This window comes from Miscanthus floridulus, chromosome 13 (assembly GCF_019320115.1).
Source record: "Miscanthus floridulus cultivar M001 chromosome 13, ASM1932011v1, whole genome shotgun sequence".
Lineage (NCBI taxonomy): Eukaryota > Viridiplantae > Streptophyta > Magnoliopsida > Poales > Poaceae > Miscanthus > Miscanthus floridulus.
This window is the reverse complement of record NC_089592.1, coordinates 14453340-14478513: the sequence shown is the minus strand read 5'-3', so window position 1 is coordinate 14478513 and position 25174 is coordinate 14453340. Positions and strand designations below refer to the sequence as shown.

Sequence of the window (25174 nt, the reverse complement as noted above, 5' to 3'; positions counted from 1 at the left end):
TCAACTAACATTCTCCCCCTTGATCTCGTTTCATCTTTCAATTTCATATCATTTACTTTTGTTCATTCCATTATAGATTAGCACATAGAGCATGTCTCATCGTCATAGTCCATTGCCGATAGATTTAACAGCTATAACACACTACTCTGTTCTGAAATAGATACTTATCTTTGGGCCTTCTTTTGTCCAGGAATTTTAGGCTTTTCCTTAAACCCATGCTAGCTACATGTTCTCTGAACACCATGTTCTCTGAATACGTTGGGTGATAAGCCTTTTGTAAGCGGATCCGCGAGCATCTTTTCTGTACTTATATGCTCAAGACTTATGACTTGATCCCGGACTTTATCTTTCACAACATAATACTCTATATCAATGTGTTTGGCAGCACCACCTGACTTATGTTGTGAGCATACTGTACTGCCGGATTATTATCACAGTATAACTTAAGTGGTCTATAGATGTCGTCAACCACCTTCAAACCGGGTATGAACTTCTTTAGTCAGTTCACCTGCCCGTTGCCTCATAACACGTTACAAATTGTCATACATTGTGGACGATGTAATGACGGTTTGCTTTGAGCTTTTCCATGAAATAGCTCCCCTTGCGAGAGTGAATACATATCCAGATGTGGATTTTCTATCATCTCCTGTATAATCAGAATCTGAATATCCCACTATATGGAGTGAATTAGATCTTCTATACATCATCATGAGGCCTTTCGTTCCTTGCAAATAATACAAGACTTTCTTTACTAATTTCCATTGTTCTGTTCTAGAATTGCTCTGGAATCTGCCAAGTAACCCGGTAACAAATGCCAAGTCAGGGCGCGTACATACTTGAGCATGTTGCAAGCTTCCGACAGCTGAAGCATATGGAACCACTTTCATTTGATTGAGCTCATATTGGTTCCTGGGGCATTGAAAATCTCCATATCTGTCGCCCTTGACTATAGGAGCAGGTGAGGGACTACATTTGTGCATACTGAATTTCTTTAAGATTCTTTCTATATATGCCTTTTGTGACAGTCCTAATACCCATTTTCTTCTATCTCGGTGAATCTCGATCCCTAGAACGAACGAGGCTTCACCAAGATCTTTCATATCAAATTTTGAGGACAAAAACTTCTTTATCTCCAGTTATAGACTGACATCACTACTAACAAGTAAGATATCATCCATATACAGGACAAGAAAGATAAACTTTCCATTCTTAAACTTTGTATAGACATAATTGTCCTCTACATTCTCTTTAAAACCCAAAATTCTTTATTTGCTGATCAAACTTCAAGTACCACTGTCTTGAAGCTTGTTTTAATCCATAAATGGATTTCTTTAGGCGGCATCACATTCGTTCTTTTCCTTCCATGACAAAACCTTTCGGTTGTGCCATGTAAACATTTTTCTCCAAGTCACCGTTGAGGAATGTCGTCTTTACATCCATCTGATGTAATTCTAAATCGTAATGTGCCACTAATGCCATTATGATTCTGAAGGAAACTTTACATGAGACTGAAGAAAAGGTCTCATTGTGATCAATCCCTTCTCTTTGCATAAAGCCTTTTGCCACAAGTCATGCTTTATATATCTCTATATTCCCTTGAGAGTCAAGTTTTGTTCTATAGACCCATTTACAGCCTACTGTTTTGGCTCCTTTAGGAATTATTTTCAAGTCCCAAACTTTATTGGCATTCATTGATTTCATTTCATCTTCCATTGCCTCAAGCCACTTTGATGAATGATCACTTTTTATGGCTTCTTCAAATAAGGTGGGATCATCCTCCATTTGAAATTCATCAGTGTTGTACACTTCATAATCAGTAGGAATAACTGATTTTCTAACTCTTTGAGACCTTTTAGGGGCCTTCACATTTGGCACAACTTCTGTTTGAGGCTGTTGTTGCTCCCCCTCATGTGTGGCAATATGTTCTATAGGATCCTGAAGAACAGGTTCCTCATCGTCATTCATTGTTGCCATAGGTGGGATAACAACAGGTGCTGGCACCATAGTATCTAGCCCTGTCGGTGCAGCTACAGCAGGTAGTGAGAAAAATGGCTCATGAATCATTGGAGTGGGCGCTTACACCCGCTTCACTTCAAGGTCAATTTCTTGAGCTACCATGCCCCCCTCATCAATTCGTCCTCTAGGAAGACATCGTGTCTCATTTCCACAAACTTTGTATGTCTCTCTAGACAGTAGAAAATGAAAACCTTTTGACTTTTCTGGGTAGCCAAACAAATGGCAACTTACTGTTTTGGGATCTAACTTCCCAATATTTGGGTTAAATACTTTAGACTCAGCAGGGCTCCCCCACACACACGCAAGTGGTTTAGTGAGGGTACTCTTTCTGTCCACAACTCATACGGTGTTTTGGGCACCGACTTTCTTGATACTCTATTGAGAATATGAATGACGGTTTTAATGCCTCCATTCACAGGCTCAACTGTAAGGTGGAGTAACTTATCATACTGCGCACCATATCCATTTATTGTACGATTGCGTCTTTCAGCTACTCTATTCTGCTGAGGTTCGCCTGGTATAGAATACTGGGCTACTTTGCCATTCTCCTGTAAAAACCCTGCATAAGGTCCAGGAACTTGGCCATATGGGGTATGTCGACCGTAGTACTCCCCCACGGTCAGACCTGACTATCTTTATCTTTAAATTGCGTTGGATTTCAACTTTTGCCTTAAATATCTACATTTATCCAATGCTTTTATTCTTTTTTTGATTGGATAAATGTAGACATAACGGGAGTAATCATCTGTGAATGTTATGAACGAATCATTACCATCCACACTCTTTACAGGAAATTGACCACAGATATCTGTGTGAATAATCTATAAAATTCCTGCGCTTCGTTTGTCATCTTTCTTACTTTTCTTTATATACTTTCCTTTTATGCATTATCTGCATTGTTTTAAATCCGAGAGCTCTAATGGAGGAAGAATATCATTCTTAACTTGTCTTTCTATTCTCCCCCTCGAAATATGGCATAAACGACAGTGCCATAATTTCGACGACGCATCGTGAGCTCTCTTATGCCACCATTTCCAGAGTGACTCTCTATCACCAACTGCTTTATCAGCTAGGTAGCATATGTCTTTGAAGAGCCAGTGAACTGACTCTTTATTCTATCAAGGTATTCGGTGATCATGTCACACACTGCGATTTAGCCCACAATTTCAGGCTCAATCGTGTTCTTTATCACAGCCAAACATTTCTTGTTAGCAGTGACCCACTTCCTATGCACAAGGGCATATGATATCTTTTGGGATTCAAAATCCCTCTCTTTAGTTGCCCAAGTGGCATCATGCTCATTTGTCTCCCTCACCGATACCACACACTCAGTGGAACACGGTGAGGTGACTACCCAGTCTACCTCAGCCAAGATGAAAACCAGGTCAAACATTTTCTTAACATAAAAATAACACCGTTTGCATGCCTTGATTCCATCGTTGGTCACAATCAAAACATACAATTATTCTTATACACTAATTCTACATCACCGTTGGGCGGAAATAGAATTAATGTATAAAATTATTAAAATTCACAACTGTTCTTACACACTAATTCTACATCACCAATGGGCAGAAGTAGAATTAATGCATAAATCATTAAAATTTACAATTGTTCTTATACACTAATTCTACATCACCGTTGGACAGAAATAGAATTAATGCATAAATCATTAAAATTATAATATTGTTATTAACAACGTTGGTCAGAAAATAACAACATCATAATCATGTCAAAATCTCTTTTTCTCCAATTAAAAACCACATTGGTTCAAAATAACTGGAGAATCAACAATTACTCTTTAGCAACAGAAAAATAATTCAATTTCTTGAATTTTACCCACTGGGAAAAATTACTTTTTCTATTTTCTTTCTATTTTCTTTAAGCCATTAATCGATTTCTAGGAAATAAACATTTACTGAAAAAAAAAGAAAAAACAGAAATTGCTTCAATTCAGTACTGTACATTCAGCCTAGCTGGCAAAACGGCCCGGCCCTTCTCCCTTGACGCGTGCCCGGCCGCACCCAGGCCACAAGCTGGGCCTAGGCCGGCAAAGCCGCTTGGCCACGCGCGCCCACCTGGGCCGCATCGCTGGCCCGTTCAATCTCGGTCGTCCGTTCCGATCGGACGGTGGCGCGCGCGGATAGGGAGAACAAAAGCCCCGCCCACGGCCGGCCTGTCTCCCAAAACCCTAGCGGCCTCATTCGCTTCCTGTTCTTTCTCTCTCTTCGATCTCTGTCTTCTCTCCTCACACAGCAGCGAGGCGAGCACAACCGAGCGAGCAGCGAGCGAGGACGACAGAGCCATGGCGCCGTCGCCGGCCCCCTCGCCGGCGTGCGCGCTCCCCAACGGGTGAGCGCGCCGCCGTCGAGCGGCCTAGCCATGGCGCCCCCTTGGCCGAGCCCGGCCGAAACATCTCCCCCCGGCTCGGCCCTCTTCTCCCGCGCTGGCAAAGGGTTCGCTCGGTGCACGGCGAGGTCTTTTTCCATTTCTTCCTTTTCTTCTTCCCCTTCGGATTTGAGTTATTCTTCTCTTTTCTGAACTGGTGTGGGGAATTAGGGTTTGGAGATTTGCACTATTCTTCTTCCCCAGAGGATCTGCGGGGGTTTAGGGTTCGGCTTTGACTCTTTTCTAGGCCGAATCCCTTCTTTTCTATTGGATCTTGTTTCTCTTTCTACGGATTCAACCGATTTGGGTACTAGGGTTAGGGTTTCGGGATTTGCACTTTTCTTTTGATTTCTTTTCCTTTTTGAGTTCATCTAAATCGCTTCCCTTCCCCTTCTTCATGCGAGTTAGGGTTAGGGTTCGGTTGAACCTTTTCTTTTGATTTCTTTTCATGGTTTTGATTCCGATTGGGATGAGGATGGGTTAGTTCAGCCGAATCGGGTTCACTGTTGTTCTTCCCCTTCACCCAGTTAGGGTTAGGGTTGGGGAACCACTGTTCTTCTTTCCTTTTACTCCTTTCCTCAGATCCGAACTAGATCTGTTCTGTTCTTGCCGTGCGCCGGTGAGAACGGCGGTGCGGCATCTTTTCCCCGCGCGGTGGCGGTGGTGACGGGGGTTCCAGTGACGTCCGCCACCCCCGGTCCCTTTTCTCTTTGCTTTTACCCGATTAGGGTTAGGGTTACACACTGGCAACCTAGCTCTGGTACCATTGTTAGATCATAGATTACCTCTGTGTAACCGTAGATCCGGGGTAGGTGTTTCTCCACCATTCGGTCCACAGACGCCGATGTCATGGCAGTTCCAGCGTAGTGGTGGAGACGATGTCCAGTGGTGATCCCGTGGCCTGCAGAGGCGAGGCAGAGGTCACGGCGGTGCGGTGGGGTATCCCGTTGCTGGCAGCACAGCCTTTAGATTGGACTAGGTTTCTGTGAGTGGGATTGCGGCGGCTCTGGACAACTTCCTTAGTCGAGCCTAGTTCCCCACTCCTCTATTTATAGTGCTGTGCGACAGGGGGCCACCAACCACATTAGAGTTGGGCGCCCCCGATCAGGGCGCAGATCCAAGGGCCCAATAGGCCGTTGGCCTATTGGTGGAGATCAACTAACATGTTCCGCATGGTGAAAACTCAGAGCTTGGCTCCACCGTCCTCTGCACCGACCGCGCCCACTCGGAGCGGTGGTCGCGCTTTCGCCGCTCCGCCCCGCCCTCCGTGGTGGCCGCGCACGATCGCCGCGTCACCTTCCGCGACGGTGCACGCTCGCCGTACTCCAGGCCCACGCTGACTCTCGCAGCTTTGGTCTCTGTGCTGGCCGCGAGCTAACCTCGCTGACCGTATGCTTGTCATGTCGCTCTCCGCGCCGTCCACGAGCCCTCGTCCCGCCCTAGGCCTGTGCCGGCCGTGCGGTTACCACGTTGGCCGCGTGCCCATCGCGCCGGCCACGCAGCCTGGCTGCTAGCTCCCGCTCTGTCTTTGCAGGACAGAAGCCAAACCCAGGCTAAAAGCCGCCCTTTAATCTTGAATTTGTAATAATTTGGTTATTTACTTATGATTTGTTTCGTTGTCTGAGAATCGTTGTCTGATATATATGAGAACCCGAGCTGTGTGGATTTGATTTTTGGAACATGCTAGAGAACTTGTCGAAAAAAATGCGGGTTGACTCTTGTAAAAATTGTACTTCACTTGTCATCATTGACGGCTAGTACTTCACTGGAACATGAAAGTGGTCGGTTGACTTGTTATGGCATGGTGGCCAGTAGTTCACTGGAACATGACGTGAGATTGGACGACTGGCTTGTTATCTTGTGACGGCTAGTAAAATAAAAATAAAAAGGTTTTCAAATTATTCATCATGCTGTTGCTTTGTGCACCTAGATGCGAAAAAATCGCGCTAATTAGAGTTAACACGGACAAAGTAATGCTTAAATAAATCAAATAGAAAAAAAGTCCATAGGAAAAACAAAAATAAATAAATAAAAATATAGCAGTGAGGGTCGAACCCATGCGGCCTTGCTCTTTGCGGCTATACTTGAAACATTTACTAGCTAACCTATATTAAGACTATTTGTTTGAGCGGAAGTTTTAAGATATTTTATATTATAGTTGCGTCTGCTCAGAGCCTGATTTATAGGACCGTCGGTTGGTAGCGTTAGGTATAAATTGGAAGTTGAAATTAATAAAAGATTGTGCTCATATGACAATAGAATAGAATTTGAAATATTTTTTTATTTCCATGTGAGTAGTATAGAACTACACGACACAGTAGGATTTTTGAAAAAAAAAATGAAGCTCACATTCACGTGCATGAGAATAGAACACCGGACAACTATCTGTGCAATGTTTGCTTGACCGTTTCTGTGGTTTATAAGTCGGCTGATGCTGTTTTGTTGTGAGAGAAAAATACTGTATCATGGCTGATAAGATGGCTGATACGATCCAGCGAACAGGGTATAGCACCGGCTATGCAAAGCGGCAGGGAACTTGTTTGCCTGCTAGTGCCGGCTTTGCTCATAGAGGAAGAGGCAATAAAGTCCCACCTTGCCAATGCAAATAAGAAGACGGATGCCATACTCTTATATAAGAAGACAAAAGCTGGCATATTCGTCGAACTAAGTAGGAAATAGTCCTACCTCACCTGGACAAACAGAAAGACAAAGGCAGGATGTTATATAACCTACATACGCTTGCCCATCCACCTGCACTGGCACATTATTACCGGAAGAAAAGGCAATGTTGAGGAAAAGCATTTATCTATTTGCTGATGGGTGGTGAAGTGGTGTGCCATGACGAGGACAACAATTAGACGGCATTAGAGTATTCAGAGTTATCTCATAAGTTGCCTTCCTGTCATAAGTTACCTTCCTCTCCATGACTAATTTGCAACGATTGTGGACCAAACTAAAAGCACCAGACTTAATTGATACGCTGAAATTAAATATTGGAAGTGACAAGAAGGATAGCTACTAGGCATGACTCTTGTAAAAATTTAATTGATACGTAACGAAAAAAATATGATGTGACCACACACGTAATTCTAAAATTAAATATTGGAAGTGACAAGAAGGATAGCTACTAGGCATGACTCTTGTAAAAATTGTAAATTTCTTGATTCTTTTGGTCCTGTTCAGCTGCTAGTTTCTGCACTGTTAGACAGCCAGCATGTCCCGTTGAAGAATGATGTTTGGAATCCATTTTGTCAGGTTCCTCCTTGAGTGCACGGTCCATGGATGCACGCTCTTCTCGCATGGATGCACGCTCTTCTCGCATCTTGATGTCCATTTCAGCACGGTGAAGCATGACCACACTATCCATTTCTTCACGCTCATGCTTCATCCTCTGTTCCAGCTCGTAAGGTGTGCAATACAAACTGTAAGGAAATGAGGGTGTTATAGTCCGAAACAAATAAAAGGCAAGAAAAATACATTGAACAAAAGAGATTATAAGTTTACTCGAGATTTGCTGGCCCACAACTGCACTCAACACAGTTACCAGCAGTCAGTGCATAGGTTCCATTTGCCACAAGCATTCCATAGTCCGAAGCAGAGTTAGGAAATGCTGAGGCGCAAGCTAATGAAAGAAACAAATTGTTGTCATTAGAAAGGAAGTACTGATCCGCGGAGAGGACGGAACAATTAGAAAAAAATATCCTTCTCAACTACCATTATTGAACTAATCATTATTCAACCTGATGACACATGGACCAAAGCATTAGTCGTGTTCAGTACAAACAGACAAATTTAGATGGAAATTTGGTGATTTAAACAAAATTATTCAACGTACAAACAGACAATTTTAAGGAATTGCACACGTATCTCTGCTCTCCTAGAATTTAGTGCTTTACCAGCCTTGAGAATGAATGGAACTCCTGTATGACACAGTCATTTGCATGTTAGTACAATGTTCTTTGCAGTTTATCTCTTAGCACAAAATCTTAGACCCCGGCTCTGTTTCATCTATTTCTTCTTTGGGGAAAAAAGTTGGCAAAGAATAGAAAGAAAATGTGGTAAGTTGCAATTGACAAACACAGAGAACCTGCAATGGTTTCATCAGACAATAAGCCTTCACTGGCAAACTCGAGTACTCTTGAAAACTAAAGTCAATGGCAAGCAATCCATGCATAATACATCAGTAGAAAATGGCTTCAGAGATTCACGCAGTGCAGCATTTGTGCTGGTCTGCTGGATGCACAGCACACCATGACTGCACAGATACGGCATTTCATCAAACAGTTAGCATACCCGATCTCCTAAACGTCCTAAACGTTGTAGTACAACTTGCCAGCCCGAGTGACACCGATGGTCAGCCATAGCTTCCCTGCTCTCCACCGTCTCTGCAGCGCTGGTTTCTCCACTCACCGCGCGCGCGATGCCAAATTCCTGTGCCCAGACCCCAGATCCGCAGAACCCAACCCAGTGAAGTCACAATCCCACGACGATCCAACACGGACGGAAAAGGCAGAGCATCTGCATGCAAAACGAAGCACGAAACACGCACCTGAACTGGACCCTTGAGGAGGCAGACGGCGCAGCGTCGAGGAAGGGGTTGAGGTGCTGCTCCTCGCCATCATCGTTTCCAACGGCGGGGGCTGGAGCATGGCTGCTTCGGCGGGTTCACTTGTCATCATTGACGGCTAGTACTTCACTGGAACATGAAAGTGGTCGGTTGACTTGTTATGGCATGGTGGCCAGTAGTTCACTGGAACATGACGTGAGATTGGACGACTGGCTTGTTATCTAAAATTAAATGCGGGTTGACTCTTGTAAAAATTGGAACACGTAATTCTAAAATTAAATATTGGAAGTGACAAGAAGGATAGCTACTAGGCATGACTCTTGTAAAAATTGTAAATTTCTTGATTCTTTTGGTCCTGTTCAGCTGCTAGTTTCTGCACTGTTAGACAGCCAGCATGTCCCGTTGAAGAATGATGTTTGGAATCCATTTTGTCAGGTTCCTCCTTGAGTGCACGGTCCATGGATGCACGCTCTTCTCGCATGGATGCACGCTCTTCTCGCATCTTGATGTCCATTTCAGCACGGTGAAGCATGACCACACTATCCATTTCTTCACGCTCATGCTTCATCCTCTGTTCCAGCTCGTAAGGTGTGCAATACAAACTGTAAGGAAATGAGGGTGTTATAGTCCGAAACAAATAAAAGGCAAGAAAAATACATTGAACAAAAGAGATTATAAGTTTACTCGAGATTTGCTGGCCCACAACTGCACTCAACACAGTTACCAGCAGTCAGTGCATAGGTTCCATTTGCCACAAGCATTCCATAGTCCGAAGCAGAGTTAAGAAATGCTGAGGCGCAAGCTAATGAAAGAAACAAATTGTTGTCATTAGAAAGGAAGTACTGATCAGCGGAGAGGACGGCACAATTAGAAAAAGTATCCTTCTCAACTATCATTATTGAACTAATCATTATTCAACCTGATGACACATGGACCAAAGCATTAGTCGTGTTCAGTACAAACAGACAAATTTAGATGGAAATTTGGTGATTTAAACAAAACTATTCAACGTACAAACAGACAATTTTAAGGAATTGCACACGTATCTCTGCTCCCCTAGAATCTAGTGCTTTACCAGCCTTGAGAATGAATGGAACTCCTGTATGACACAGTCATTTGCATGTTAGTACAATGTTCTTTGCAGTTTATCTCTTAGCACAAAATCTTAGACCCCGGCTCTGTTTCATCTATTTCTTCTTTGGGGAAAAAAGTTGGCAAAGAATAGAAAGAAAATGTGGTAAGTTGCAATTGACAAACACAGAGAACCTGCAATGGTTTCATCAGACAATAAGCCTTCACTGGCAAACTCGAGTACTCTTGAAAACTAAAGTCAATGGCAAGCAATCCATGCATAATACATCAGTAGAAAATGGCTTCAGAGATTCACGCAGTGCAGCATTTGTGCTGGTCTGCTGGATGCACAGCACACCATGACTGCACAGATACGGCATTTCATCAAACAGTTAGCATACCCGATCTCCTAAACGTCCTAAACGTTGTAGTACAACTTGCCAGCCCGAGTGACACCGATGGTCAGCCATAGCTTCCCTGCTCTCCACCGTCTCTGCAGCGCTGGTTTCTCCACTCACCGCGCGCGCGATGCCAAATTCCTATGCCCAGACCCCAGATCCGCAGAACCCAACCCAGTGAAGTCACAATCCCACGACGATCCAACACGGACGGAAAAGGCAGAGCATCTGCATGCAAAACGAAGCACGAAACACGCACCTGAACTGGACCCTTGAGGAGGCAGACGGCGCAGCGTCGAGGAAGGGGTTGAGGTGCTACTCCTCGCCATCATCGTTTCCAACGGCGGGGGCTGGAGCACGGCTGCTTCGGCGGCGGTCACGTGCGGAGAACGCGGCAGCCGCCATGATTTTTTTCCTACTTCATTGACTGTCGCCATGGCTCGCCCTCGCCCTTCGCCCTCGCATGCCGCCGCAACCGCCGCCTCCCTGCCCTCGCCCTCACCCTACCCGCGGATGGCGTCAGAGATGAGGATGGCGGTGACGGCGGTGCGCGGGTGTGGCGGCCGATGCGGCTTGTAACCCTAGAGTCGATGAACTCAGAATGAACCTCGAAGAAAATATTCATCTAACTATATACTACTTGAATTATTCTCCCAACTATATTACTCAACAAAATAATCATCTATACTACTTGAATTATCCACCCACTATACTATTTAAAACATTATTTTATAATTATAAATTTACCATTTTACCCTTTATTAAATAAAAGAATACGAAAAAGAAATTACCACTCCTTTATTTGGGGTCCTAATTCCCTCCATTTTAGAGGTGTTGGGAGGCGTTATGATGCATATGGACCCACCGATCATAACACATCCAACGCCTCCCTCATATACGCCTCTCAACGCCTTCATCCCATATGGGCCCATCAATCATAGACACATGTAACGCTTCCTGACGCTTCTCCAACTACAGTAAGGCTTAGCAAAATTTTCCCAGTACCTTGTGAGACAGACATTTGTCACAATGAAACATGTGAAGTTGTATACAGGTTGTGGCATTGTATTGCGTATTCTCCACTCGTATGGTGGTGTGTGTGCTTCTTCCGTTGCTCTGAAATATTCTCATCTTACACCAAAGACAGTTTTTCATGTGAAAAAACTCCGTGCCTTTAATTTGTAGCCCATCAGAACAAGGAAGTACATGATGAAATGGAGAGTGCATGCACAGCCCATGACACCTTCGGTTCCCCCATGAGTGGCATCAGTATATGCCAGTGCTATTGTTATTCTCCCTGAGTGCGCCCGTACACTAGCTATAGACGAATACTGGGAACAAATAATCAATTAACACGCCAGGTAGATTGTCAAACCAAGCCAATAATAACAGCTCTGAAATATATGCCACAGTTACACCCCATGTACTACTACTTATGAAAACAGGAAGCAAATAATCAATTAACACTCCATGTAGATCAAACCAAGCCATTAATAATTTGCTGGCAGCATTAGCATGCTGCTGCATGGATCACAAACAAGCATACATTTTGTCCAGTACTGAATGAAATTGAAAATCAACACTCCCACACCATGGGCTTTCTTCAGTTCTGTTGTCTGTGGAGGCATCAAACCCAGCCCCCTTATTTCAGTTTTCAAGTGCACACGCCACTAGTAGAGAACATATCTTCCGTTTTTTGCTTTAGTCCCGGCAAGAGTTGGTCCCGGGACTAATAAGAGAATTAGTCCTGGTTGGAGCTACCAACTCGGACTAAAATCCCTAACCCAACATCTAGCCCTGCAGATATTTGCAGGAGGGGACTTTAGTCCCAGTTGATGGCTCCAACCGAGACTAAAGGTCGCCCTTTAGTGCTGGACTGCCGATTGAAGCCACCAACCGGGACTAAAGGTCACGCTGCCCTTTTATTCTGGCGGGTTTAACCAGGACTAGAGAATGACCTTTAGTTCCATACAACTCTACCAACTGGAACCAAATATCCCCACTATATATCCTGCTTCCACGTCCCCCAGCCTGAGCATCCAGTTCAAATATTTGCTCTCGATTGTGTGTGTTCTTGCTTGGGTGTTCTTGCTCTCGGCTAGCTAACTCTTGAGAAGATCTTCAATCCTCCATCCATTCTACTTTCTAAAGGTTAGCAACTTCATTATCTAATCTTTTATTGTTAATAATGTAGCTCATTTCATGGTTCAGAAATAAATAGAGAAATTTAATGGTGGATTTTATTTATACGTCATTTCTACGTAACCTTAAACATTTGTAATGATTTAGATCTTTGTTTTATTTTTTTGAAACAAACTCGCTAAGTCTCTTTATTCATGCACACTCGGTTCAGTGCCATCGCAAACCACAATTTCACATACAAAACTAGGGAGGGGATCAAGCCAAACATGAGGTTGATCAGGGTCCCAACCAAGATTCAGGTGTAGTTCTTGACGAGAGTTAACAATCATTAAAATAAATTATGTGCTAACAAGTTGGTGCAAAATGTTTAGCCTTGACACATTTTATATGTTTCTCTAATATATATATTGCATGTTCCCTAAAAAATATATATTGCATGGTATTTATACGTGGTTCTATATTTATTTGGAAGTTTTTTTCAGTTTTTTATTTCATTGAAGTTTAAGGCACACATATCTACTGAAAGTTTACATGGCTGAACACTACCAGCGTCCACACGCTACTGCTCTTCTAGTATCAATCAGACTTGTGTGTTATTACTACTTCCCGGGTGACACGGGACTAATACACCGCAATCTCTGATGCTTCCTCTCCTTGAATTTCACCATAGCTGGGCCAGCCATGTTCTTCAGAGAATAACTACTGAATAAACAACTAGCCACAGTCCTCTCTGACTTGTCTTGCATCAAAACTTTGCTAATCAACCTTGGCATCTCCTCTGTATCTCATAATAATTTGCATCGCTGGACACCGTTAAGTCCCTGTTTCGCAATCATCATCAGCAGCAGCAAGCCTACTTGTTTTAACAACACCACTGACTGTTGCTGCACACTGCACATAGTAGGCCTCTGCTCCTGCACTTCTGCACATTTCAGGATAGCTACTCCATGCATATCTACTGTCAACTAATCACTACTCATGCCATACCGGCTCATTACTGCTCTTCAAACGCCTGAACCATTTTCCTTTACAGACTTTACTTCCCCATCTCAAACTTCAGCAGATGCTAAACCGATGCACGCACACACTGGCACTGGACATATCTGCTTTGACAATTTACATTCTTCTCTTTACTGCTTCGTACATTTGCTTCTCATGGAGATTAAGCTCCCCTTTACTGAATCATCTTGCTAAGTGCCCACATTATGCTACTGCAACTCTCTGCTGTTGCACCTCCCCTTGGCCACTTCTCTGTCTGAACACTCACATGCCAACCACATTGACTTGCCCGTACGTCTCTCTCTCCACTTCCTTCGTCAGCGCTCATTCTATCTGCTGTAAACTTCAGGCCTTCACCTACATTGACTTGCCCGTACGTCTCTCTCTCCTCTCTGATGTAGTACGACACCTCTGCCCTCTCATAAAAATTCAGACTCTGCTTTCTCCTCCCCACACACAAGCCTGTCTGCTTTAATTATCTGCTGCATTCTTCAGTCTTTCTCGCATACTAATCTCTATATATCTCTCATCTCTAACTGCAGCTCGACACTTGTACTTGCCATCAAAGTTCAGACTCCCTTTCTCCTTGCTGAATCTAATTCTACTAAGGAATGAAATCTCCACTACTCTTGACACTTGTTTGGGCTCGCAATCTCCTCACTCATGATATTGCTGTCTAAACTATATATATATGCCTGCTGCATTGCACGCGCTCCTTCAATCAGACCCTCTGAACATCAACATCAATTGCACTCTACCACTGCCTTGCCTTGATTTGCCCTTTCCTGAACTGATACTTCTTAATTTGACTTGGCTTCTCAACTCAGACTAACACCTCTACAGGAATCCCTTCTTCACCTCTATCGAACTCCACTAGTACACCAACTAATCTACACTGCACACATACTCGATCTTCAGCCTGCTTCCAGCCTCCTCCGCATCTAAATCGACACTACAACTTGCTTTCCCCTCCCCCATACCTGCATGCATGCACCTATCACAGCCAGCTCTTCCTCTACGGCTGCAAGAACTACGCCATGGTGAGACCTTCAGTCGCCCAAGTCGCCCCTGGCCCTCACTCTCTCTGCTCATCTCCACATCGGATCGACGTGCAGCAAGACACCTAGCAAAATAAAAGAACCCACAGATGGGTAGTCTCACCCTTCGATGTAGCCAGGCCATGATGGTTGATCTCCGGCGGCGAGCGACGTCAACCCTCCTAGCTCGGTGCATGCGGAACTGTGTCCGGCGGCGGCGGCGGCGTGCTGCTGTAGTGTGCGCGATAACCGCGATTTGTGAAAGCAGTGTGGAGAGATGCGACATGCGACCTGGCGGTGGTGGTGTTCTGATGGATCTCATCTCCCCCGCCATGAGAGATTACTCTGCCTTTATACTTATACCTAAAGTTTTCCAAACGGGCCGCCCGGCACGGCACGGACATGGCCAGGCACGGCACGGCGAGGCACAGCACTATACGGCACGGCGGCCCGCCGTGCCATGCCTGATAGTGCCACCGTGCCGAAGTGGCAGCCCAGGCACGACACTATCAAGTGTAAACCGTGTCGTGCCGTGCCAGCAGGCACGGTGGCACGCCAGTGCCCGTGCCGACTTAGGCACTAAACACATTTTAACCAAAGCACTTCATCAGTTCAAGATTGAAGTAACAAGCACAATTTAGAATCAAAATTACCAGAAAAAGAACTGGAGAAACAAAAACAGAGCAAACACACAAGAGTTAAGAAAATATGAATATGGGAGCATGTGCAATGGCTGCCTCACTAAAAACCTGCTAGGTAAAACTCACCATTGTGAGAAACCCTAGTCAGGAAAAGAGTACAGCCTAGCTCCAAAGTTCAAATGTTCAATGTTCTTACATCATTGTCCAAGTTCTCATATTACAAACCCAAGTTCCATCTAAATGTAAAGACTAAAGTAATAAAGATGAAGACTAATGCTTCAAAGCTTCAAGCTTCAAGCTCCCAGCTGGCCAGCTGCAAAAGAAGAACAGAGTTAGCATTATGATTACTAATCAGTTAGCAAAAGAAGAAGAGGAAGTTAGGGACTTAGGGGTATGATTTACCTTGGCGGCGGGAGCACTAATCAAGATAGAGGTCTTTAGGATGTCTTGGATCCTCTACAGGAACCTCAAGATCAAGATATTTAGATAAAATAGGTCTTAGCATACGCATGGCAGAAACATTAGATGAAGCATTGTCCAAAGTAACAGCAAACACTTTTTCAAGCACACCATATTCACCAAGAACAGATGCAACTCTATCAGTAATGTTCTGTCCATTATGGGAACAATCAATAAGCACAAGACCAAGAACCCTCTTCTCTAGTTGCCAATCAGGGTTTATGTAATGAGCAACAACACTAAGATAATCCTCTTTGGCTTTGCCAGACTAAATATTAGAGGTAAGGCACACACAATTAACAGAATCAGAAGCAAGTACCTCAACAAGCTTACTCTTTCTATCAGAAAACATTTTGGCTAAGTCTCTAGTTGTGGTTTGTGTAGAGACAGCCTGAAACTTAGGATTATGAGCATTATTAATGTATTCCTCAAATGCAGCAGATTCACCAAAGCTGATAGGAACATCTACCCTAGCAAGCAATCTACACAGTTCAGTACGAGCACGCATAGGACAGTAATCCCAATTACGCATAGAACCATCAGGATTAAAAGAAATCTGAGACTGACTAAACCCCCTAGTTTTCTCTCGCCTCTTAGCACATTTATCCCTGTGACGATGGAGGTGGCCAGTGCCACCTGCAGATCTACCAGAGTACTGTTTTTTGCAATGGATGCAGACAGCGCCATACCTGATCTTCTTACCTTTGGGACCCATTTTGAAGAGCTTCTGGAAATCTTGCCACACATCAGAGGTAGAGGGGCGTGATACCTGGTCCTGGTCATCATCGGCGTTCTCACCGTCTTCTTCTCCACCACCACCTTCGTCACCATTGTAAGGAAAATGGACCCTTGGCCCATTTACTTTGGATTTTGGTGTTTGATAACCAACACAACCAAATTGGACTAATGAATTTGCAAGTGTTTGTATTGTAGTTCAATAGGGTGCAAAACATAACTTGGACGAAGGCGACGTGATGATTCGATGATCAACACCTCAAGCAAGACCTTTGAAGCACAAGAGAAGACCCAAAAGATCAAGCCAAGTCCAAGCATGAAGATTGGAACCAAGCCGTACGCAAGATCGCAAAGAAACGAGCTCGCAGATGCGACCGGACGCAAGGACTGGACGCTGGAAGCGTGACCGGACGCTGAACCGGTGGCTCGGTAGACAGGCGACCGGACGCGAGGATCGGACGCTGGCGGCAACCGACCGGACGCAGGAATGCAGCGTCCGATCGAGTACAGAGAGGTTCTAGGCGCGCGAAACTACGGCCGGACGCGTCCGGTGGCAGGCGACCGGACGCTGGCAGCGTCTGATCGGTGGTTCGCGGCTACAACGGTCGGGATGACCGGACACGTCCGGTCAGGATGATTCAGCGTCCGGTCAGTAGCAGAATTGCGGGAGTTCGACCCCAACGGCTACTTTCTCAGTGGGGCTTATAAATACAACCCACAACCGGCCATTTGAGAGGTGTGGAGCTGAGGAAACATACCAAGGGTGTTGATACACCATTTTAGTAATCTCCACATGCATAGTGCTTAGTGTTTTATTAGGTGATTAGCATAAGTGCTTTGCGAAGTGCTTAGGTTAATTAGACCACCGCTTATGCGCTTGCTCTAGGTGTTTGCCTAGTGTTTAGTGAGGTTTGCATACCTCTTGCCACCCCGTGCTTGCGAGCACAAGTGTTGTACATCGGAGGGGCTTGAAGTCTTGCGAGATCACACCAACCGCGGTTGTGGTGTGGCCGCCACCGTGTACCGGAGGGAACAAGGCCCACGGCATTTCGGCCGAAAGCTTGATAGTGAAGACGGCGGGGAGCATCCAGGAGAGGCTTGCCGTGAGGCACATTGGAGACCCACTTGCGCGTGGGGAAGGCTCGAGGCTATCCACGGAGTCACCCGACCGGGAGCTTGGCCCTTGCGAGGGATTCCTTGCGAGGGGCTCCAACGAGGACTAGGGGAAAGCTTGCGCGCTTCTCGATACCTCGGTAAAAATACCGGAGTCATCGACGGGAGTTTGCATATCTCTACCTTGCTCTTTAGCTTCCGCATTTATTTTGATTACTTTACTACGTTTGCGATAGAGATAGCAACACACTAGCAAAACTATAGTTGCACATCTAGAAAGCTTATCTATTGCATAGGTTTTGCTAGGGTTAGAAAAAGAGGCCATAGTTTTGAGTTAGAATTTTAAGTTGCCTAATTCACCCCCCCCCCTCTTAGGCGTCACGGTCCCTTTCAATTGGCATCAGAGCCAGGTTGGCTCATATTTGGACCTTTGGCTTAACCGCCGTTGAGTCGATGCTATTGTAGAGTAGTTGGGATGGATACCGCTAGGCCTCCACAATTTGACGGCACTAACTTCTCATACTATAAAGCTAGAATGGCTTGCCACCTTGAGGCGGTTGATTTAGGTGTATGGAGAGTCACTCGTGACGGGATGAAACCCATCAAGAATCCCGAAAAACCCACAAAGAGTGACGAAAAAGAACTGCATTTTAATGCTAGAGCTAAGAATTGCTTGTTTGAATCTTTTAGCATGGATGTGTTTAACCAAGTGTTCACATTAAATACGGCACATGAAATTTGGTTAAAACTCCAAGAGCTCCATGACGGCACAAGTAATGTCCGTGAGCAAAAACATTGTCTAGCTAAGCAAAATTATGATTCCTTTGCTATGAAAGATAATGAGCTTGTTCGTGATATGTATTCTCGATTGAATCTAATTATCAATGAGCTCCATTCAATAGGATTATTAAAGCTAGATGATGCCGACATCATGAGGAAGATCATCTCCGTTCTACCACAAAAGAAATATGCAAGCATCATCACCATCCTTCACAACATGGAGAACTTGAGCACCATGACCCCAGGCATTGTCATTGGCAAGCTAGTGGCATTTGAAATGTCACAGAAGATGGGGCAAGAAGATGCTTCTTCATCAAGCAAAGGCAAAGCTCTCGCTTGTAGCGAGAAGAAAAAGATGAAGGGCAAGAAAGTTGAGTCAAGCTCAAGCTCAAGCTCCTCCGTTGAAGAAGAAGAAGATGAGGATGATGATGATGATGAAGATTCAAGTGATGATGATCAATCTTCCTCCTCCACCTCCGACCTTGATGAAGAATCAATCAAACTTATCAAAAAGGTGGAGAAGATGATCGTAAGGCTCAATGTCAAGGGTGTGCCCATCCAAATTCAAGACCTCGTTTTCACTAATCAAAGAAACGAGCAAAGAAAGAGGGGATGCTATGGATGCGGCGAGTTGGGGCACTTTGTGGAAGTTTGTCCAAACAAGCCCACACCCAAGACAAAGAAGAAGGCGTGCAAGAACAAAGCCCTCACAACAATAAGGTCATGGGATGATTCTTCAAGTGAAGAAGAAAACCATCACAAGAGGCGAGGTCACAAGCACTCATCATCAAAATCTTCTCATGTGTGCCTTATGGCACGAGGTAACGAAAGCTCATCCTCTAGTGAGAGTGATAGTGATGATGATTTGCCTTCTTACAACACAATTGTGCAACAAAATCTTAAATATGCTAAAATTTGCACTAATCAACAAAAGAAGCTCAAAACTTTAAAAGAAGAGCTAGGTAGTTCACAAGAAGCATACAAGAATTTGCTTGAACAATATGAAAACTTTTCAAATCTCAATGTTGAACTATCTACTAAAATTGAGCAACTTGAGGCTAGTGTAACAACAAGTGCATGCACAATTAATGATAAGCAACATGAAAAGAAAAATGAAAAATTAAAAGAAAAGTTAGCTAGCTCACAAAATGATTATCAAAGTTTGCTTGCTAAAATGGAAATCATGTGCAAACATTGTGATGAGCTAACAAATAAAGTTGCTAATCTTGAGGCCGTCAAAAATACCCCCACCAAGGCATCTAAAAGAAATGACATAATTAAAAAGGATGCATCTACCTCTTGCAATAATTTATGTTTAGACTCACCTTTGTGCAACCAAGCTTGTGTTGAGAAAGTGATTGTAGATACATGCACACAAGAGGTTGCAAAAGAGAATGAGCAACTCAAGCAAGAAGTAGCTCACCTCACCAAGGACTTGACTCAAGTGAAAGGCAAGGCGAAGCAAACCCAACTTCATCAAGATAACACCGTCAAGGGAGTGAAGAAGCTTGATGAAGGACAAACCATGGTTTGTTACGTGTGCCACAAGGAAGGTCACAAGTCCTATGAGTGCAAGGTGAAGAATGGGGGAGGAGCAAAGAAGAAGGAGAAAAAGCAAACAAGCAAGCTCTCCAACACCTACACCAACAAAGTGGACAAGAAGGCCTCCACACCTTATCTCTTGAAGAAGAAGAAAAATGACAAGGTGGTGGCCATCAAGGTGAACAAGCAAGCCAACAATGGGATCAAACGCTTTTGGGTGCCAAAGGAAATCATTTCCAACATGAAGAGCACCAAGAAGGTTTGGATCCCGAAAGGGAAGTGAGAAGTCCGTCGGACTGTCGGGGAATTTGGAGACTTGGCAAAGTAAAGGTGCATTTCATGGGGTGCATCATGATGGACAAAGTTATTGCCAAGTAGGTCAGTGAATACTATGGACCCAAATTCCCCTTCCCATGTTAGGTAACTAGATGTCATTACTTCCAATTAGTATTCATTTTTCAATTGGCTTTGTCTTTCAATTGGTATACTCTTAAAGCATCTAGTTATCTTTTATGCCTATGTTTGCATTTACATCCTTACATCTTTTGTTATGCATTCAATAGGTATATCATATGGTAGGCTTGCTCGGTTTCATTATCAACCCTTGGAGCAAACCTACATGGTTTAAAATTGTTTAGGAGCACGGCACATAGCTTGTTTTACAATTAATTATCTAATATGTGCCAAAGTCCAAATTGTAGATAATCTCTCCCAAATATCATCTTTCAAATGGTATTTTGATTCTTAAATCAATGTGCACAAATTTTACAAGTATTCAACACTTGTGTGCACAAATTTAGGGGGAGCTTAATCTACAACTTGGATGCTTTGAGACTAACACTTGTTCAAATAGTATCAATTCTTTCAAACCTATCACAAGTGTAGTAGTCTCATTGTAAGGAAATTGGAGTCCCCGGAGTTAAGCATCATTCTTCAATTGGCTTCATCATGTTGATTTCATTTCATATTTATATGCTTTCTCCATGCATTATATAGATTAAACTCTCTAGTAAAATAAATTGCTAATTATGCATATGCTTTGCTTTCTATCCTATGTATGCATATATTTAGGGGGAGCTTAGTCTATATAATGTGAGAGCCAAATTTTGTGATCCATTTCACTCTTTACTCAAAGGATCATGAAATTTGACCCTCCCTTTGTGCTACTAATGTCTTCCTTTTCGGTGTTTGATGCCAAAGGGGGAGAATTTGAAGGACCAAAGGCAAGCATCAAGTTGATGTCTACAAGTGGTAATGGTCCGAGAAAGGGAGAAAAGTGAATTATGGATTAGTCTAAGTAGTGGGAGAATTTTTTTTAGAAAGCTAGGCTTTAAATCCATAATATCATATGGGGACATTTACAAGGGCAAGACAAGCTTTTAAGTAAAGTTTCAATTGGTATCTATCAATTAGTATCATATAACCTTGCCCTTTGCTTTGTATCCTAGCAAGTAGGTAGTTTTTTAACTTCCAAATTCTTATAATTTGCTTGCTTTGGTCGTGTTGGCATCAATCACCAAAAAGGGAGAGATTGTAAGGAAAATGGACCCTTGGCCCATTTACTTTGGATTTTGGTGTTTGATAACCAACACAACCAAATTGGACTAATGAATTTGCAAGTGTTTGTATTGTAGTTCAATAGGGTGCAAAACATAACTTGGACGAAGGCGACGTGATGATTCGATGATCAACACCTCAAGCAAGACCTTTGAAGCACAAGAGAAGACCCAAAAGATCAAGCCAAGTCCAAGCATGAAGATTGGAACCAAGCCGTACGCAAGATCGCAAAGAAACGAGCTCGCAGATGCGACCGGACGCAAGGACCGGACGCTGGAAGCGTGACCGGACGCTGAACCGGTGGCTCGGTAGACAGGCAACCGGACGCGAGGACCGGACGCTGGCGGCAACCGACCGGACGCAGGAATGCAGCGTCCGATCGAGTACAGAGAGGTTCCAGGCGCGCGAAACTGCGACCGGACGCGTCCAGTGGCAGGCGACCGGACGCTGGCAGCGTCCGATCGGTGGTTCGCGGCTACAACGGTCGGGATGACCAGATGCGTCCGGTCAGGACGATTCAGCGTCTGGTCAGTAGCAGAATTGCGGGAGTTCGACCCCAACGGCTACTTTCTCAGTGGGGCTTATAAATACAACCCCCAACCGGCCATTTGAGAGGTGTGGAGCTGAGGAAACATACCAAGGGTGTTGATACACCATTTTAGTGATCTCCACATGCATAGTGCTTAGTGTTTTATTAGGTGATTAGCATAAGTGCTTTGCGAAGTGCTTAGGTTAATTAGACCACCGCTTATGCGCTTGCTCTAGGTGTTTGCCTAGTGTTTAGTGAGGTTTGCATACCTCTTGCCACCCCGTGCTTGCGAGCACAAGTGTTGTACATCGGAGGGGCTTGAAGTCTTACGAGATCACACCAACCGCGGTTGTGGTGTGGCCGCCACCGTGTACTGAAGGGAACAAGGCCCACGGCGTTTCGGCCGAAAGCTTGATAGTGAAGACGGCGGGGAGCATCCAGGAGAGGCTTGCCGTGAGGCACATCGGAGACCCACTTGCGCGTGGGGAAGGCCCGAGGCTATCCACAGAGTCACCCGACCGGGAGCTTGGCCCTTGCGAGGGATTCCTTGCGAGGGGCTCCAACGAGGACTAGGGGGAAGCTTGCGCGCTTCTCGATACCTCGGTAAAAATACCGGAGTCATCGACGGGAGTTTGCATATCTCTACCTTGCTCTTTAGCTTCCGCATTTATTTTGATTACTTTACTACGTTTGCGATAGAGATAGCAACACACTAGCAAAACCATAGTTGCACATCTAGATAGCTTATCTATTGCATAGGTTTTGCTAGGGTTAGAAAAAGAGGCCATAGTTTTGAGTTAGAATTTTAAGTTGCCTAATTCACCCCCCCTCTTAGGCGTCACGGTCCCTTTCAACCATCAAGGTCGATGGGGTCCTCTGCGCCAGCTCCACCAGGTACAGCTCCACGGCCGAAGAGCTCTTCTACCTCTTCGTCGCCCATGTCGTCGTCGTCGTCATCACCAGGGAGGTCGCGGACCCTCTCCATCTCATCAGCCATGGCAGTGGCACTTGCCTCCACCGTGTCCTCAGAGACAGAGGGAGGCTGGGACGACATCCTCACTTGCCCTGGCCTCAAACGTCTGCCAAAAGAAGAAGAAAGGAAGAACATGAACATCAGTCAATAACTCAAGATTCAAGAAAAGAAATCAAGAACGGAGCAGATCAGAGCTAGGGTTTGGGTTAGGCTTCGGAGCTAGGGTTAGGGTGTCTTACCTAGACATCACCGGCGACGAAGACGGCGGAGCCAGAGCTCCTAGCAGCAGCAGATCCATGGATCTGCAGAAGAGGGAGTGAGTCAGTGACAATGAGAGAAAGAAGAAGAAGAGCAGAAGGGGATGTTACCTGCATCGTCGGAGCTCCAGAGCTGTGGCTGCCGGAGGACGAGAAGAGGAGGCGGGGTCCGCGGGGACGACGGCAAGTCGCCGTCGCCCTTGGGAGGGGCCGTTGCCATTCGCCACCGTCGTCGGAGAGGGCAAGAGCCAGAGAGGAGAGGAGGGAGAGCGTTGGCCAGCGAGAGGATGAAATGATTTAGGGTTTGTGTGGGTGGGGAGCGGGGGAGGCTGGCCAGCTTATATACGCGGCAGCGCCGTTGCCTTGGATCCAACGGTCATAATCCATCAGGGGGATCGGACGGCTGAGTTCCCTGGATAGCGGGCCGTTAGCGGGCCAGGCCACTTTACCGTGCCGTGCCCGTGCTGGCCCATGGGCCGAATTGGTAGCCTAGGCACGGGCACGGGGGCGGGCCGTGCCAGGCACGGGCACGCAGGCTGCTGAGCCGGGCCGTGCCTGGGCCGGCCCATCGTGCCTGGCCCATCTGGAAAACTTTACTTATACCGGACCGGAGGAGGCCGGGCCTCAGGTTGAGTGGTGGACGAGCGCGCGCCGGGCGTGAAAACGTGTGTGCCGAGTCAAAAGGCGAGTGCCGCTGCGGCGGCCCTGCGCTATCGTAGGAGGCTCGTCGTGGCCGAGACTTAACCCAATTTTACGAGTCCAATAAACAATTGTACCATCAAAGTGCTGCAAGCATGGATCACACAATTATTGTAATTTTTATTTTATACAAATAGCCCCTGATAAAGTGCCACGTACACGCGTATATGACTAGTATATCACATACTTGTACGCAAGCAAATTACCTCATGCGTGCCTGTGTACTCCATCTATCCCTAAATAACTGTCGTTTTCGCTTTCTGATAAGTCAAATTTTTTCAACTTTAACCAAATATATAAAAAAATATTAATATTTGTAGTACATAATTAGTATCATTAGATAGATCGTTAAATCTATTTTTATAATAAACTTGCGACAGTTATTTAGGAACGGAGGAAGTATATTTGAAGTGATGTGGGACCTGCTAGGAATACATTAGAGCCATCCACATCTAAGTGTCCTTGTGCTAGACTCAATGAATCTCAAGCATAAGGACCGTCATGCCTCCCATGGTAAGCACAAATTACACGGGGCTAACCCACTCATTTTTTTTTTGTAAACAAGGTAGATTATGCCCGCTATAAGAGTTTCAAAATCTTTTTTTTTATAACCTCTCTTATCGCATTGTTTAGCCTCCTTTAAGGCTCCCTCTATGGTGTAGAACTAAGATCAATGGGAATACGATGCGTGCAAAGAGCAGGATGAATAGATTGCTCATGCTCATCTCCTGGTAGGATCTGCTATTACCTTGTTAGGTAATAGATCTTTATATGTGATGAATGAATTGCTCAGACTCATCTATGTCATGTTGTACGTATTATCTTATTTTTGGATTAAAGTGTGTCATAAAATGACTAAATATTTAACAGTTGGCTCTGGCGAGTATATGCTAGCTAGAAGCTGTTCGGCTGATAGTTTCTGCGGCTGATAAGCCAGCTGAAACTAATTTATAATGAGAGAAAACACTATACCCTGACTGATAAGCTAAGCTAATAAGTTACAAGGAGAGATGTTTTGCTGCTAGCTCACGTGCACTCTACCTCGAGGCACACGAGAACGAACGCTAGATGCAACGTGGACTCTAGGGGGGCGCGGCGACAGAGCCGCACACATAAGTTTGATCTGTTTCCTGCGCGACATGGACTCCAGGGAGCGAGGCGAAGAAGCCTCACATAGACTATTCAGATTTTCTTTAAAAAACTATTATAGTTTATAAACACATGGCCCTTCAGTTCCCAATGGACAAATGGCCTGTTTGGCAGAGCTCCAA

The 25174-nt window shown here is 44.8% G+C and overlaps 2 protein-coding genes across 3 annotated transcripts; both read right to left on the bottom strand.

Annotated features, from left to right (window-relative positions):
* Positions 1 to 7454: 7454 nt before the first annotated feature.
* LOC136502317 (uncharacterized) lies at positions 7455 to 9067 on the bottom strand. Of its 2 annotated transcripts, none has more exons than XR_010770485.1 (3): positions 8698 to 8947; positions 7909 to 8026; positions 7455 to 7826 (listed from the first exon to the last, which is right to left on the bottom strand). XR_010770485.1 is itself a non-coding variant. In XM_066497766.1 (3 exons), the coding sequence occupies exons 1-3, from the start codon at positions 9051 to 9053 to the stop codon at positions 7532 to 7534; spliced, it is 513 nt and encodes a 170-aa protein (XP_066353863.1). In that variant the 5' UTR covers positions 9054 to 9067; the 3' UTR covers positions 7455 to 7531. The 2 variants fall into 2 exon arrangements, 1 of the variants encoding a protein (XP_066353863.1); XM_066497766.1 differs by lacking the exon at positions 8698 to 8947 and adding an exon at positions 8954 to 9067.
* A 184-nt stretch (positions 9068 to 9251) lies between these two features.
* On the bottom strand, positions 9252 to 11030 carry LOC136498879 (uncharacterized). Its single transcript, XM_066494592.1, has 3 exons — positions 10700 to 11030; positions 9656 to 9773; positions 9252 to 9573 (listed from the first exon to the last, which is right to left on the bottom strand). Exons 1-3 carry the CDS (start codon positions 10875 to 10877, stop codon positions 9279 to 9281), a joined length of 591 nt encoding a protein of 196 aa, XP_066350689.1. The 5' UTR covers positions 10878 to 11030; the 3' UTR covers positions 9252 to 9278.
* Between the last annotated feature and the right edge of the window lie 14144 nt (positions 11031 to 25174).